Source organism: Trematomus bernacchii, unplaced genomic scaffold, assembly GCF_902827165.1.
Source record: "Trematomus bernacchii unplaced genomic scaffold, fTreBer1.1, whole genome shotgun sequence".
NCBI lineage: Eukaryota > Metazoa > Chordata > Actinopteri > Perciformes > Nototheniidae > Trematomus > Trematomus bernacchii.
Genome location: NW_022987828.1, coordinates 1,610,803 through 1,626,564, shown reverse-complemented (window position 1 = coordinate 1,626,564; position 15,762 = coordinate 1,610,803). Strand labels below are relative to the sequence as shown.

General features: G+C 39.5%; 1 protein-coding gene across 1 annotated transcript in view; it reads left to right on the top strand.

Moving 5' to 3' along the window:
- ablim1a (actin binding LIM protein 1a) overlaps window positions 1–15,762 on the top strand; it is a 46,048-nt gene that overhangs the window by 17,222 nt on the left and 13,064 nt on the right. The window contains exons 2-11 of the mRNA XM_034152714.1: window positions 3,574–3,711; window positions 7,289–7,472; window positions 8,036–8,145; window positions 9,958–10,084; window positions 10,208–10,301; window positions 12,667–12,754; window positions 13,426–13,490; window positions 13,887–13,931; window positions 15,141–15,218; window positions 15,392–15,550. Of these exons, the coding sequence (XP_034008605.1) occupies window positions 3,574–3,711; window positions 7,289–7,472; window positions 8,036–8,145; window positions 9,958–10,084; window positions 10,208–10,301; window positions 12,667–12,754; window positions 13,426–13,490; window positions 13,887–13,931; window positions 15,141–15,218; window positions 15,392–15,550 (1,088 nt within the window). The remainder of the gene's footprint in view (window positions 1–3,573; window positions 3,712–7,288; window positions 7,473–8,035; window positions 8,146–9,957; window positions 10,085–10,207; window positions 10,302–12,666; window positions 12,755–13,425; window positions 13,491–13,886; window positions 13,932–15,140; window positions 15,219–15,391; window positions 15,551–15,762) is intronic.

Here is a 15,762-nt window from a genome sequence, read left to right as displayed (position 1 = left end):
AGGGGGGTCAGGCGGCATGCTCCCCCGGGAAGATTTTTTTTTAAATATTGAAGTTAAAAGCATGGTTGATGCTTAGCTAAGCTAACTATGAAACACTTTAACTGACAGGACTCAGGATCAACTGTGTACTGTAAGGTAGCTTCTAGCTTCCTGTCGAAAAGTAAGTCAACATTTCCCAGAGAGCTTTCTTTGAAGTCACCAGGTAACGCTAAAAAACATTACATTTAGATTGTATGACAAAGTGTTTATTTAATATATCTGGCTAGCTATAGCTACTTGCTAACGGTTTAGCTTACCCCCGCGATTCAAAGTAACGTCAACGTAGCTGTAATTTATGCTTTGCTTACATGTTCGCATAACTTGGAAGTTTACTGACATTTACATACCTTGTTTACCTGGCTCAAGTGGTGGCTCTGGGGTTGTTGTGTGAGCCACCACTTGAGAATTGTCGTCTTTTTTAAGAAAAAATGTTCTTATGTCCATATTCAAAAACTCTGAGTCCGACTGACAGTTTATTTTAAACATTGTCCCAGCTCACAGGATAGGTACCTGTCAGCCAATAAGACAGATGTTTATTTCCATTCAACTCTCTGGTTGGTCTGGTGTCTTGCCTCTGTTGCATTCACTGAACACGGGAAATTACAATGCTGCCGTCCTCTCTAGTGTCATGATGAGGTTCAGGTAAAGCACGGTTAATGTATTATATTATAAACTCAATAATATAATACATGACTTTGAGAGTAGGCAATCTGGGCATATTAACAAAATTAATTAAACATACTTATCACGGCGACGGTGTACTGAGATTATTTTTTTTATTTGATTTATTTTTATTTGATTTTTAAAGATTTTTTGCTAGGGGGCCCTTAGTGGCTGCGGGGCCCTAAGCGGCCGCTTATGTCGCTTAATGGGTCGGGCCGGCTCTGCACTGATCCAAGGATAACAGTTGATCAGTGGCGAGCCGTGACTTTTATACCTAGGCCCCCACTGACCCCCACCCCTTCCCTTGAAAAAAAAAAAAAAAAAAAAGTTATTACGTCACAGCGTATACTTCAGCGGAATATCAAAACAACGGCCCGGGGTGCAAAACGCATCAATGACAGCAACCCTCTACCACACAAAACAACACCTTTAAATAACCCAATTTGTGTTCTTTGAAATTGAAAAGGATATTGCATTGTGTTTGTTGTATATCTTAAGTGTAATTTGGCATGCTTTTATTTTGAAGGCGAGTTTACGCTGTTGACAGGAAGTTGTTGTTGCTATGGAAACAAGAAAAGCTTCACAGCGGGCGGAACTTGTCATAAAGTCCGCGAAAATAAAACCCACCCATTTAGAGGGAAGATATGATTGGTCAATTGTACTGTCAGTTGACATTACTCTCTCGTTCAGTTACTATAGAGTGGCGAAGTCACGCCCATCTACTTCCGCCCCATGGGACCTTATTTCGGAAAAATAATGTATTGAAGTCAATGGAGAGAGAAAACTTATCTTTCGATCCCGTTTGAATTGTGCCATGAATTACACATATGATGTTTGTCAATCTTAAAAAATCATTTCCATGTCAAAAAAGTCACAGTTTGTTGTAAAACTGTTGAAATATAAGATAAGATATATGAAAAATACGTAACTAGAAAGACTACAAATCCCAGAGTCGCGTAAGTGATGTCACAATTGTTTTCCTCCACTAAGAGATAGCTAAAATCAGCGCCATATAGATAGAATCTATCTATCCACCGGAAGGGGAGGAACTTCGCCACTCTATTGAGAGGCGAAGTCCCTCCCTTTCCGGGGGACCTCCATTGGACCTTATAACTAAAACTATATTTTAAAAGGAAAAAAATATTTTTTAATATTATTTTGTTGAATATCTTAGGCCCTCAGAGAGGGCCTAGAGGGCCCTGACGGCTCGCCACTGCACTTGATGCTGTTTCAGAGATAAAGCAAGTTGATAATGGAGTTTCTGTCTTTTATCATTATCAAGGCTGTCCCGATTGACACAAAAAGAAAGTGATGTCTAAATCTTTATTTAATACTATTCGTAGCCATGTCGGCGGCACCAGTGTGGCAGAGATGTTGTTCTGTTGGTCCACTACTTAAACCAGGGATCCTCCGACTTTTCTTCTAGCGCCACCAATAGGTAAACATTTCCATCTATCAAGTACAATATCTCAACATATACTTGATGGATTGGCACAGAACATTCATGGTTCCTGGTCCCAGTCTTTACAACTATTGGATTGTATGCCATGAAATGTGGTCTAAATACTCCATTCATCCTCACGGTTAACCAATGCTATTAGGTCAACATAACTTGATTGTTTTTTTTTTACAACAAACTATTTATATTTCTGCCATTACCTGTGTTTAATGGCAGTTTTCTAACATCAGCAGGCTAACAAACAAAACTAAATTTGCTTACATAGTAACATTACACCTGCTCAACTTCAATGTGATAGCATTTTCCTTTTGAGCCTGTTAGCATGCTGACGTTAGCTTTTAGCTCAAAGCACAGCTGTGCCTAAGAACATCCTCTCAAAGCTCCTAGCGTGGCTGTAACCCTTTTATTGTGCATATGTGTAAGTTGCTACTAGAAAATCTAACTTTTTGAAATTGTTAGTTTTTTTGCTTGTTGGTGTGTTTGTCTGATTGTCAGTAGGATTACACAAAAACTAATGGCCAGGTGAAAGGCATTGGCCAAGGGAGAACCTATTACATTTTGAAGCAGATCCGAATCAAAAGGCGGATACACCCATACTTGTTCACTTATTGAAATGGCCTTGGCAGAGGTCCGCAGTCTCGAGTGCCATTATAGGTCTTATTCTTGCTTTTCTTGTATCTGCACACAGGCTGTGTAGCTGGGAAATATAACGGCCTTTACGGGAAGTCTTTTTAGAACAATTTATTTCATTTGCTGATTTGCAACTTCCACAGAGCGAGCTATTCAAACACAGCAAACATTTGGCCTGCTCTGTTTTATTGTTATCTCATCTGAGTGCCATGCTCTGCTTACTGTCAAACATCAGCATAGAAGAATAGGACAGAAGTGTTTGACACAAAAAGTTACCTTCTAAACATGGCATAAGAAGCCATATATAGCATGCCCTGCAAAATGATTACTGGCAGCATAGGCAAAGACAGTAAATGGCCTTTGATTTTTTCCTTTGAGGATAAAATGAAAGAAAACTCAATAGTGAAACTGATTTTATCAATACCCTTTTAGTGTGCCATTTACCAAGCCCTGCTCCCCTCAGCATTTTGCTTCTCCATCCTCCACTTATCAAGACAGACTATATTTAGGTTGTTGATCTCTAGAGAGCCTGTCTGGGCAGAGAACCCCAAGTTGTGCTGTCCTGCTCAATGTTGTTCTTTTTTTACCCTGACAGGCTCTCAGCAGTAGGTCTTCATCTCTGGGGTCTGTGTGATGCTGCAGATTCACCGCGTGTCCTCACATGAACACAACTGTTTAAAAAAAAAAAACTGGAAGCAATGTTACAAAAACTGCACAGAGCGACCATGATGACTCATCAACATCACATTTCGATAGTAATGGTTTTGTCTCCTCTTTTGCAGTGGCTCGTGCGCAGGAGACACACCACCACTCCTCAGAGAAGCCCCTGATTCAGTGCTACAAGTGCGGGGAGCCATGTAAGGGCGAGGTGCTGCGGGTGCAGAACAAGCACTTCCACCTAAAGTGCTTCACCTGTAAAGGTACGGCCATTTCATGTCTTTAAACAGTGTTGAATGGGAAGTATTTACTGGTTTTGATTTGGCTCAGCTTTACTTAATGTGAGACAACCCTGATGTTAAAATCAAAAAGACTGTTTTTTAGTAACTAAGTGTGATTTTCTTTTTTAAAGGAGTCATCAGACAGCTTATTTCTGTCCTAAACTGGAAATAATTAGGTGGGGGTTGTGGGAAAATTGGCAGCTAAGGTGTGAAGTTTTATTATTCAGCTAGTTTCATACTGTTAAAGTAGGAGGACATTTGCCTCTTTCCATTCACTACATGCAGCTAGTAAATATAGTTAATTTTTGCTAAATCTGATGCTCCCATTTGCAAAAGGTATAGAAGAGTCATAATGTGTAATGGTTCCTAATACTGAAAAAACTCAAACATTGACTTAAATGAAATGTATTATGTCAACAGATTTCACATAACTGTATTAGGTTAGTTGAATGTGATAATAATACGTTTTAAATATTAAGACCAACTTAATAGTATTGCTTTCAACCAACCTAACACAGTTTGTTGACATAAGTCAACGTTTCAGTTTTTTCAAAACAAAATACCAAAGCGCAACGGAAATAGTTTTTTTTCCCAACTGTCCAAAAAGCATCCACATCACACCAAGTTGGATAGGAGCTGTCCCTAAAGGCTACACTGTCCTTCCCATCTTCCTCTAACGAAGGGGGTACGGTACACGGTGGTATGACTCATCTCCACTTCTCAGACACTCATACTTTAATTAAAGTATCATCGAGACTGTTCTGACTAGTGACAGTGCAAATCCTTCGTTTATCCCACTTACTGATGGATCTCTGATTACGATGAAACCATCAAGCAGCCTCAGCCTTGTAGGCTGAAGCTTCTCTGCTGAAGACCTTTTGGATCTGTGACAGGAGCACTGTTATAGAGGTAGATTAGGTCACCAAGGCCACAGGATCACACAAGCAAACGCTAAGATTAAGACCTATATCTGTCCTTTACAAGTGGATATACATGCCTAGGTGGTGTGGAGTGTATGTGTGTGTTCGTGCACACAAGTCAGTGGTTGCAAATAATACACAAGAACTGCTTCCAGACACGCCATGCTAATCCTTGTTCTAAATGTATACTGTATGTGCTGATGTGATTCTCCAACTTGTAAGACTAATTACCGTAATTGTTAGTTGTGGTCAAGTCAGGTAAGCTTATTAGGAGCTGAAGGAATGAGTATAAACACTGAAATTAGTTAACATTTTAGCATTTCCGCTTCCTTGTTTTAAAGTCAATGTATTTTTATGAATTGGTTTTTGGTAAGAAGCTTAAAATCATGTTTAAAGTTAAAAAGTAAAAAAAAAAAGACATGACTAAGACAAGACTAAGGCATGAAATACATCATTAAATACCACACTTCTTCATTTCAGAAGCTTATATGTGGCTCAAAAACAGCAGTTCTTCATCACGCCAAACACTAGTCTATATGTAGCTTAGTTGTCAGCCTTGGAATGTGTTTAAGTTTTTTTAAAGCCGTGAATTTACTCTTTACTTTTTGCCATTTCATTAATGCTTCAAAAGTTATACAATTGTGTTAATATGAGGAGATAGACTACTTAACAAAGGTGTAACTAGAAAGTATATATTTTTTGCCACAGCGCTTATTTGCCAAATAATCTGAAATCTAATGATTTCTTCTTCTAAGGAAACCAGTACGATAAAACTTAACTTCCTGTGTTGGAATTAAAAAAGATGTCATCCCTGGAGCTCACTTTTGACATTTATATTACCTCCTTGGCCAACAAACCCTAAACCGAAATGCATCAGAGAAAAACCTTTCAATTTCCCTGAATTCCCGTCAATTTAATTGGATAAATTGCAAAGAGGCATTTGATTTAATGGCATGCATCTGTTGAAAAGCTAAGGTCAGACTTCACAATGAAAGGCCACCAAATCCCCATTGCTGGTTTTCTTTTGACTCAGATAGCTTACAAGCTAATCTCATCAGCCCTGAGCTGTAATGCAATTAAATCTGATTCTCTTCCTCACCCGCACCCATTCATCCCCAGGATTTAGCCTGGCTCATTGCATAAGAATGATTAGGTGCCCTGGTCTCAGGCATCAAAATATTTTCCCTTTTAGCCGTGGCCCTTTTCAAAAGGCTACTACGATCCCAGCCTTACTCTGCGGTTCTGGAATAATGGACTACATGGCACATGTGATCGTTATGTGGTTGAAATACTGCAGACACGCCTAACATCTGGATCGTGATCAAACTGTATCTGGAGTTAACACAACATATGGAGACAGTGAGTCATATGAAATGGGAAAATCATGGGAATTTCACGTAAAAAATATGCCATATTTTAAGCCATAAATTAGACACCTTAGGCTACATGACATCAGCACTACAAAATATGTTGAACCATGGGAGAACATGTTTTTTTCAATGTTGGGTCTGTCTGTTGGTCCGAATCAGATCAACAATATATAATGGATTGGCTCTACATTTTTGTTAAGATTTATTGTTTCCAGAAGAACAATCCTAATGACTTTTCTTTCGGCACCACCATGTTGGGTTGAATGTCTAACCACTGTAAAATGGATCAATTGCAATATCACTATTGTTCAATTAGTATTAGTCCAACACTTTATAATACAGCATATCAGGGCAATTGTAGGGACAAGGAGCCTGGGTAGGGGGTTGATATTTCGAGAAAAATCCATAGGGAAAAGTTACGAGAAAGCACTCCGAAATTCTCTTACATTCAAGTCATTAATTAACAAGAAAATAACTCTGAAAATGTTTCTTTTTTTGTCAAGGAACCACATTGCTTTGCTTTTGCAATATTCGATCAACCTCATCACACCACAGACGCAGCCTGTAAACAGGAAGTGCCACACTCATAGTAGTTCTTAGACGTATGTGCTAAACATCAGCATGCTAGCACTGCCATATATATACACATATATATAGTAAACTTTAAATATGGTTAGCAGTAATACTTGATAACAGCATCACACCAACCTTACAATTATTAAAAACTGTTCCCAAATGAGTAATTCTGCCTTTGACAGTCTTTCATGTTTGTAGATGACAAGGTTAGATTTTAATAGAAGGAAGCTTGTTAGAGACAGACTATCAAGTAGGTAGTATTTAGAGCCAGTTATCTTCAGAATCAGATCAAAGCCATTTCTTGGTCTTTACTATTATGTCATTGTTATTCCATTGAGAACTTTGACAATGAAAAGACCTTGCAGTAGTAGTGCTGATGATTAATTGACACAAGCCCTCCATGCAGAGTTCCTTCAAAGAGAGAGGTTCAGGGTCTCTCTTATTGAGACTGTGAGCACTGATGAAAGGAGTTTCACGTTTTACTACACATTGTAATGCACACAGCTGTTAAAACATATTTCTCAGCATTGATTTTAGGCATTCAGTGACCCTTGAAGACTAGCAAGTATGAACAAAGCCATTAATGTGAGGAAGAGTTGGGTGGCTTGGTGGTTGGATGCTGTTTCTGTTATCCTGTATAGGCATAGCATTTAATGATCTGACTCACACAGCGCTAATGTGTGTCCCGTACAGTGTGTGGCTGTGACCTCGCCCAGGGGGGGTTCTTCATGAAGAATGGAGACTATCTGTGCACGCTGGACTACCAACGCATGCACGGCACCCGCTGCAATGGCTGTGGGGACTTTGTGGAGGGGGAAGTGGTCACTGCCCTGGGCAAGACCTACCACCCTGCCTGCTTTGTCTGCACCATCTGCAAGTAAGACGATAAAGATGATAAACCACTGATCAACCCAGAGAATGAACTCTTTTGATTATTTTGTATAGACTATCCATTGTTTTTTTAATGTATAATCCTATTCATTGTGCCTTTGACAGGTATGTCAGAAAGGTAAAGGGCTTGAAAGTATGTCCGTTTTTTCGGATTGATTTAGCACTAAAAAACATATCTTTGTTGTTCAGGTTCATTGTTTTCCAATATGTCTATCAATGCTAACCAAAATCCCCACACATGCTACTTTGTGAAGTTATCTAGATCTTACAGTGTTGCAATTATGTGTAGCTTTCCAACATAATAAAATGAAATTCTGCTCATCATCATGTGAAGTGACAGAGAGAATTCCCTGAGACAATGCACCATGCTGTGTGTCACGTGTGTGTAATCAGATTAGATTAAATATCCTCCTTAGGCGCTGAGTGTTGACACACATCCACATCATGTCTTCCTGTCAACTACAAGCCACAGCTCATAAACTCTTACACTTAGCACGGGGGCACAGCTCCTGTCTTGTTTACCAATTGTTAATGTCACCCCTCTTCCAGACGACCGTTCCCCGCCGGCGACAGGGTGACCTTCAACGGGAAGGACTGCTTGTGTCAGTACTGTGTGGAGCCAATGTCTCCGGGACCAAAGGACATCCTCGGCTCCAGCAGTAAGTCACCATTGTCTAATGAAAGATGCACACAGGTTTAATGCACAGAAAGGCATTTGCTTTCACATGAGGGTACAGGTATTTGGTCTTCCACACATATTTTCATGCATGGTATTTAATGTAGCTGTTGCCCAGTCACTTCAACTGTGATATTTGCGCTGTGAAGAATAGTATTCAGGTTTAAATCAGGCAAGCTTGCCAACAATTTAATTAAAACTGCCATAAATCTGGATTCATTAACACAGTCATTACCAAGTGCTGTGCATCCAAACATTCAAACCTAAAAAAACATGACTTTGAATACTAGGGGAGGACAGTATGTTCGTTTTTTTTACTCTATTTTCAAAGGAAAATGCATTTAGTATCGGCCTTTCCATGTCCAAAGTTGCAATGTAATCTACAATTCAGTTTGGAATTAATTTAAATAAGCATAGGCCTATACACAAATAAAAACTAAATCAATTGCATTTCGCCGATTCAAAGATCTTAAAATGTAGGGCAGAATGTGTTTACAATGAGGCCCATCTAGAATATTTTCATTTAATAAAATAGTGCAGATAAAATAATATTTGTAATTGAAAATGTCACTCAGTGATGAGTTTTCCAAGCTTTAAGATACTTAAAATAAGAGGTTTTTGGGAAATCTTCTAGCTTTCAATAGACTATTGCTTTCTTTCTGAGTGTTCTGCCCAGATAAAGCAAATATCTCAAGCCAGCACCAGTTAGCTTAGCTTAGCAAACGTATTAAATACAACATTTCAATCAGTTGGTCTTTAAGGTGCTGGTATAGCTTGTCACATAGCTTGTATTAATACAAGCTAAGTGACTGCTGGTTGTACCTTTATATTAAATGGACAGACATAACATTGTCCTTCTCCTTTTAACTCTCAGTAAGATAAGGAATTTCCCAAACGTCAAACAATTCCTTTAAGAGAAAACAAGGTTAATGTTAAGAGGTAATTTGTGTATCCCAGTTGGTCAACAATTCCACTTAACTGTAGAGAAAAAACCTTGTAAGTAGCTCTCACACTACCCAGTTATGCCTAAGGACTGAATAATGTTGAGGTATCATTCATTCTCTCCTTTTCGCAGCCTTGTCTTAGACCAGCCATGTTCCTTTATGACTAAGTTGTCTAAATAATGCATGTCCATGCATTTCCTGTCCTCTGGCACAGCGAACGTGCAGCCCTCAAACCCCTCCTCTGATCACTTTCTTTCTTTCTTTTTCCACTCTTCCTCTTCCTGTTCTTTCTCTATCACTCTCTTTCCCCCCACTGGTATCTCTGTTGGCGTTTGAAGAGCTTTTAGACAAGGTCACCTATGAATAAGGCATGCTGATTCTCCTCACGTCGCCATCGCAGCCTCGTTATGCCTTACGTAGTTATCGTCCCCTGTGGTTGCAGTGGGCTCTGTGTTGCTTTCATCCTCTATTCATTAAAGAAGAGATGACAGGAAGATTGTAGGTTTAGAAACCAAGCCCTTGCACATTTAAAGCCTCGGGATCCCACTTGGATATGGAGTGAGCTTTTAGAGCCATGGTGGGAGAGCAGTGGATGATAGAAAGAGGCAGCTGTCAGAACGTTGGTGGTAACACTCTGTCACCATCTAGTGTCTTGGGTCAGAACTGACAAGACGTCTCACTCCATGCTATTATAAACATTTGTTGTGTAATACTGTTATTTTCACAAGAAACATCTTCAAATGAGCATGTATTTTGTTCTTTAGGCATTTCCTAATCCTAATTGTATTTTCTTGTAGTTGTTAACTTAAGAACACTTCATCTTTTTGAGCAACTTTTGCTGTTTTCCGCAGATTGCGCAGGATGTGGTCGAGACATTAAGAACGGACAGGCTCTTCTAGCATTGGACAAACAATGGCATCTGGGCTGCTTTAAGTGTAAGGCCTGCAACAAAGTGCTGACCGGGGAGTACATCAGCAAGTAAGCGGCTCACACTCACCTTAATTACAGGCCTTAGTAATGTTTACACCATATGCTCACACAGAATATGAAATTTCCTAGGATCTAAGTCCCTGCTGTTTCTATTTGTCTGTCTCCTCTCAGGGATGGCGCCCCCTACTGTGAGAAGGACTACCAGATCCACTTTGGAGTTCAGTGTGAGGCGTGTCATCAGTTCATCACGGGGAAGGTGCTAGAGGTGAGACACACACACAATCACATTCTTCAACTTCAACATCCCTCTGATGGTTGCTTAGGCCGGACAAATGGACTTAATATTGCACCTGGATTTCATATGAATCCTGCCTAAGGTATGTTACAGGAACATACAGCTCTGAAAAAAAAGACCACTGCAGCATTATCAGTTTCTCTGGTTTTACTATTTAAAGGTATGTGTTAATATATATTGTATTCTATTGTGGTGTTGGAATTCAACAGACACTGGAATGGAATGGCTGCTATACATGTAGAGATTTAAATACAATTGGAGTGGTCTCATTAATTGTTTTAGAGCTGAATGCTTCTAGAATTTGTAGGCATTACAATTACACCAGATACATTTAGGAAATACATTTCAGGTTTTAAATGAATATTTTATTGAGTGGATATAGGTTCATAGTTGAAACAGTTTAGGAGTATGTTGTAAAATCTAAATTCTGCTTCCCACACAGACAGGATGATGCCTCAGAGTGGAATTATGAAATGTAGTTTGATAAGCTGCAGTGTAATCCCTTGGCCACAGAGCCAAATAGACTCTTGACATGATGGTTTGCAACTAAAAGATGAATTCTTAGGAGATATTTACATCTTTCTAGCTCTTCCTCAATACAAATGCTTGCACATACAAGCTTGCTTTGCCACAAATGATATATACATATTTAATAAAACACCTAATGTGATGTGACATTTCAGAAGTTATCACTGCTCATTAATACTTCATGTCACGCGGCTGTTATGAAACTCTTTTTATTTAAGAGATTGTATAAAGTGTTACCAACAACTCTGGTCACGGGTCTCTTGAACAAGAGGTATGTCTGTTCTGCAGACACTGAGTTATGTGTCATTAAATGGTACCAAAATGTCACAGCAAGGCTTTTAGTAATCCAGCGCCAGGGCAGAACTTTGTGACAATAGGAAAAGGCCTAGGCATCTCACCACTGAGCTTCTGCCAATGGATCAGTGGTGCCACAGCCACAGCAGTCTGTCTGATAGTCTAATCGCTGACCCAAGACCAGGGTCAAATAGCGCTGAGCCATCGGTGGAGTCCTCTGGGAGGGTAATGTGGATGGCTTATTAATGCAGGGGGTAATTAATCCAGATATTAAAAGCTGAGAGGAATACGGAAAGTATTGTAATTGCACACTACACATATAGCATAAGTACTTTTATTACCCCTGAGAGAGATATTCTGTTTCACAATGTATGTGAAGAGAGTATTGGGAAAGAGCTTTGAAGTGCTCGCTATAGCCGCTTTGTCAAATGTTAAAATGCAAATACGAGGCTCCATATCTCTGAGTGGCCACTTCCTGCCTGAAATGTTACTGAGAGAGGGTTGTTATACAGCGGGGAAACTTTCATTTGGGTATTTTATCACCCCCTGGTCAAAGTATCACATTGGTGTTATAAGGGTGCTCTCTGCATGCAAAGTGCCACTTCAATGCAGAGGAAATTCAGACGCTCCAGCCGTCAAGTCGTTTTATTGGATCGTATTATGCAGGTTATCACAAAGAGGAACATTCTCATATTGTAGGCAGGTTGGCTGTGTCAAACAGACAGATGTCCTGGTGGTCATATTCAAAGATAACTTAACATTATTACATTTTCGTACAATTTTGAGGAACTTGTACATTACTTGAGTATTTAATTCACTGCATTTTAAGAAGAAGAAATTATACTTTTAATTGACTTTTTACAGTAAGTTACTTGTTACTTTGATCATCCTACACAATTGTTATAGTTAAAGGTCCACATTCCTGGGAGAGCCCCTTTAGCTCCCCCCGAAACACGTGTTAGCGCATGATAGTAACATATTATCTCTTGTGCATCAGATACAAACATATTTATTCTTTTGGGACTTTGAATTCTCCATAATTTAATACTCTAAAAGAGGCTATTTTGTATATTTCTGAATTTGTTTCTGCTGTTAATACTTTAGCAGAATTTTCAATGCAGGAGTTTAACTTGTAACGCAGTATTTTACTGTCTTCTTACTTAACCTAAATAAAGGATTTGAGTACTTCTTACTTCTCACATGAACTGTTGGAGAAAAAATATTTACATTAAACCTGCAGACCAATAAGAGGGGAACATATTCTCCAACAACTGCCCAGTTCAACTATCTCATCAGCAGTTGTTTTTGAAGGAAGTGAGAGCAGTTACCCAGGATCTGATGAAACCACCCCATTAGGTCTCAGAGGTGAAAGAGAGGTGTAGCTAAGAGCAGGTAAAGCACTGGGTTGTTATCCTTTTAGACGCAGCTCCGCTTCGCTCATTTTACTGTGGGCTTCATTGATCTTAATTTTCCTGTGATGTCAAGTCTGTTTTGTGCGCTCTGTGTTTTCCAGGCCGGAGATAAGCACTACCACCCCAGCTGTGCGCGATGCAGCAGGTGCAATCAGATGTTCACAGAAGGAGAAGAGATGTATCTGCAAGGTGAGCAGGAATACGTGCTTTGTCACAGCCACCGGAAAACTTTTGTTAACCGTTAAACAAAAACTGCAGAACTGCTTGCTCCTATCTTGTTTTACTGTTATTAGTAAAAGGAGCCTATTCATATATTGACAGTATATAGATTTGTGACAAATGAAGGGAAAGTATCTATAAATATTATGTGTGTGTTGATATGCTGTACTGCTGAAACTGTGTATTGATCAGAAACTACTCAAGAGATGAACACAATTCATCAAAAGGATTATTCATTTACTCAAACCACAAACATCTTTTATTTTTACCATCCATTTTGTTTAAACATTTAATAAAAAAGAAAGGAAAAACAAGTCATTATTAATGATGGTGTAATTCATTCGGGTAATTTTGATTTGACGCCATTGCAGCTCTAGTGTGAAAATAATGATGTTTAATATTTGATGACTTGATCCATGTTGCAAATTACAATACAGACCATCTTTGCATAATACTTTTCAATGTGCTGTGTACCAGGTGTGTATTAGACAGCCTTTTATAGGACTGTCAATAACCCATGTAACAACTCATTTGTTGCCCATCTGTATAGTTGGCAGAGTATGGAAATGCATACTAATAATGTGAATATACTGTAACCATATGTTGCCCTGATTATATTTTCTCGCTTTCCATCTCCTCAGGATCAACGGTGTGGCATCCTGGCTGCAAGAACACCACCCGAACAGAGGAGCGACACAGAGAGCGGGTAGGAATTTGGGCCTCACTGACTCCATTGTTCCTGACTTTGTCCTGACTGAGAGGACCTTTCTATTCGTGTCTCCTGACACATGTTTTTCAGGAAAAGATAAAAAATGTGGAATATGTAACGAGGGATTCCGCATTAGCTGTTCCAGCTCCAACAGTAAACTATCAAACATAAACCTGCTGTGGTTCACATCATTTGCCTATTGAGGCGGTGTGTGTGTGTGTGTGTGTGTGTGTGTGTGTGTGTGTGTGTGTGTGTGCGTGTGCGTGTGTGTGTGTTGTTCATGTGCATAATATTTACATGTCAAGCTTGATGTGCGTGTGAATTGTGAGTCGGGCTGGAGAGGCAGAACCCCTGTGTGATGTCCTGTGAACCCCCCTCTCCCTTCCTCCACAGCTATTGCCTCCGTCCCTCTTATTCCTCCAAAAAACAGAAAGGCAGGTACTGTATTCGCTATTGGCTATGAGATGGCATCATCCTGTGTTCCACCATGTGCATAGGACACTGTGCTGCACTGTATGCTGCCATCTGCTGGAGACAGCCTGCAGTGCCCTCTCTGTGTCATATGAAGCCATTCAGTCTTGTCTTTCAACGCCTTATTCTAAGCTCATATCAAAGTGCATTAAACAAAATGATGCACAAATTTGAAAGCGCAGACACAATATCAATATGACTTCCAAATCCCCATTCTACCTGTGAGGTGAAAAGCTAATTTAAAGGGATAGTTTATTTTTTGAGGTGTATGTGGTCCATAGTCAGTGTATGAAGGTGTGAAACACACATGACCACTGGCAACACTTAATTTAGAAACCTAAAAAAAGGCCAGAAAAATCCCATCAATATTATTGATTATATTTTCACTGCTTTACCCTGCTGACAGACAGTCCTTTCTGGCAGGTAACAGTATTTATTACATCCATTTGTGCTCTCCATTGACAAAAACAATAATTCTACTACACAGATTACAGAGGTTTCTGGACCACTGCTGCCTCAAATGGTTGGTGTAATTTGTGTAGTATTTTGAATTGAGTAAGTTCACTTCCGTGTTTAGTGTTGTAAAATGACAGTTTTTGTCAATGTAATCTAATGGCTTTGGCAAGAGCATAAATGACAGCTGCAGTTTCACCATCCACAGCATTATATTGCTAATAACTGTGTCAGTACTACTTTCTCCTTCAAAACTGGGCGCCTGCCAACCGCCATGTCCTTCAGGTAATACACTGACTGTGGATAAGTACCTTAAACAACACAATTTACTGAGCTATCCCTTTAATTACGCTTCATTCAGTCCCGCTGATGCCATTCAAACTGTTCATTTCAAATAAACTGGCATGACGTTTTCAAGGACATACAATCACTGTGCATAAAAGCGCCCATTCACTTTGCAAATTTGCAAATGAATGACCTAATCATGAAATGACATGTTAGTATTTCCAAGTACCTCATGTTATTAATGAAACTTAAATACAGGGTTTGCAATTCCCTCTCATCGCTCATACAATATAAAAGCCCAACAGTGAAATGTTGAAATGTTTTGGGTAATAATCAGGGTGTGCAGATGGCAGGGGGCTGTGGATCATGGGAGACTGAATTCCTAACAGACTTATTGCGAATAACCGCCACTTGTGTGTTTTTCTCTACTTCTCACAGCCTACGAGGTCGTCATCGGAGAGTATTTGTTCCAGACCTGGTTCAAGCATACCTGGCTCACCGGGTCACACGATCTATGTAAGAAATATTATAGACCTACATCCAAATAGATGTAACAACTGTTTTACTCGTCAGAAATTTCCTTATTTAATAACATCCTATTTGACCTTGTCAGTTATAGAAATGTCCATAGTAGTAATCTCCCTCTACCCTTATGTGTGTATGCATGTTTGTTTTATTTGTCTCCCTAGGCAAAAGTAGACAATGAGATCCTTGATTACCGAGACCTAGCTGCCATTCCAAAAGTCAAAGCCATTTATGACATTGAGCGCCCTGATCTTATTACGTATGAACCTTTGTACACCACCTCCCTGGATGAGAGAGACGAGAGACGAGAGAGTGTGGGAGAGGTAAACACTCAGGCCGCATGCACTTTTTCCTGCATGCATGGCGTCTTAATGCACAAGCAGTACTGTGCATCAAGACAAATGTTCCTCTTATGATCCTCTGTTTTGTTGTTGGCTTAGTTTTTCTTCTGGTAAGACTTTTACAATACACAAAGAAAGCCTTTTTTATGCTGTTTTCAAAGCTTGTATGTATCACTGAACATCTGTGTCCCTCA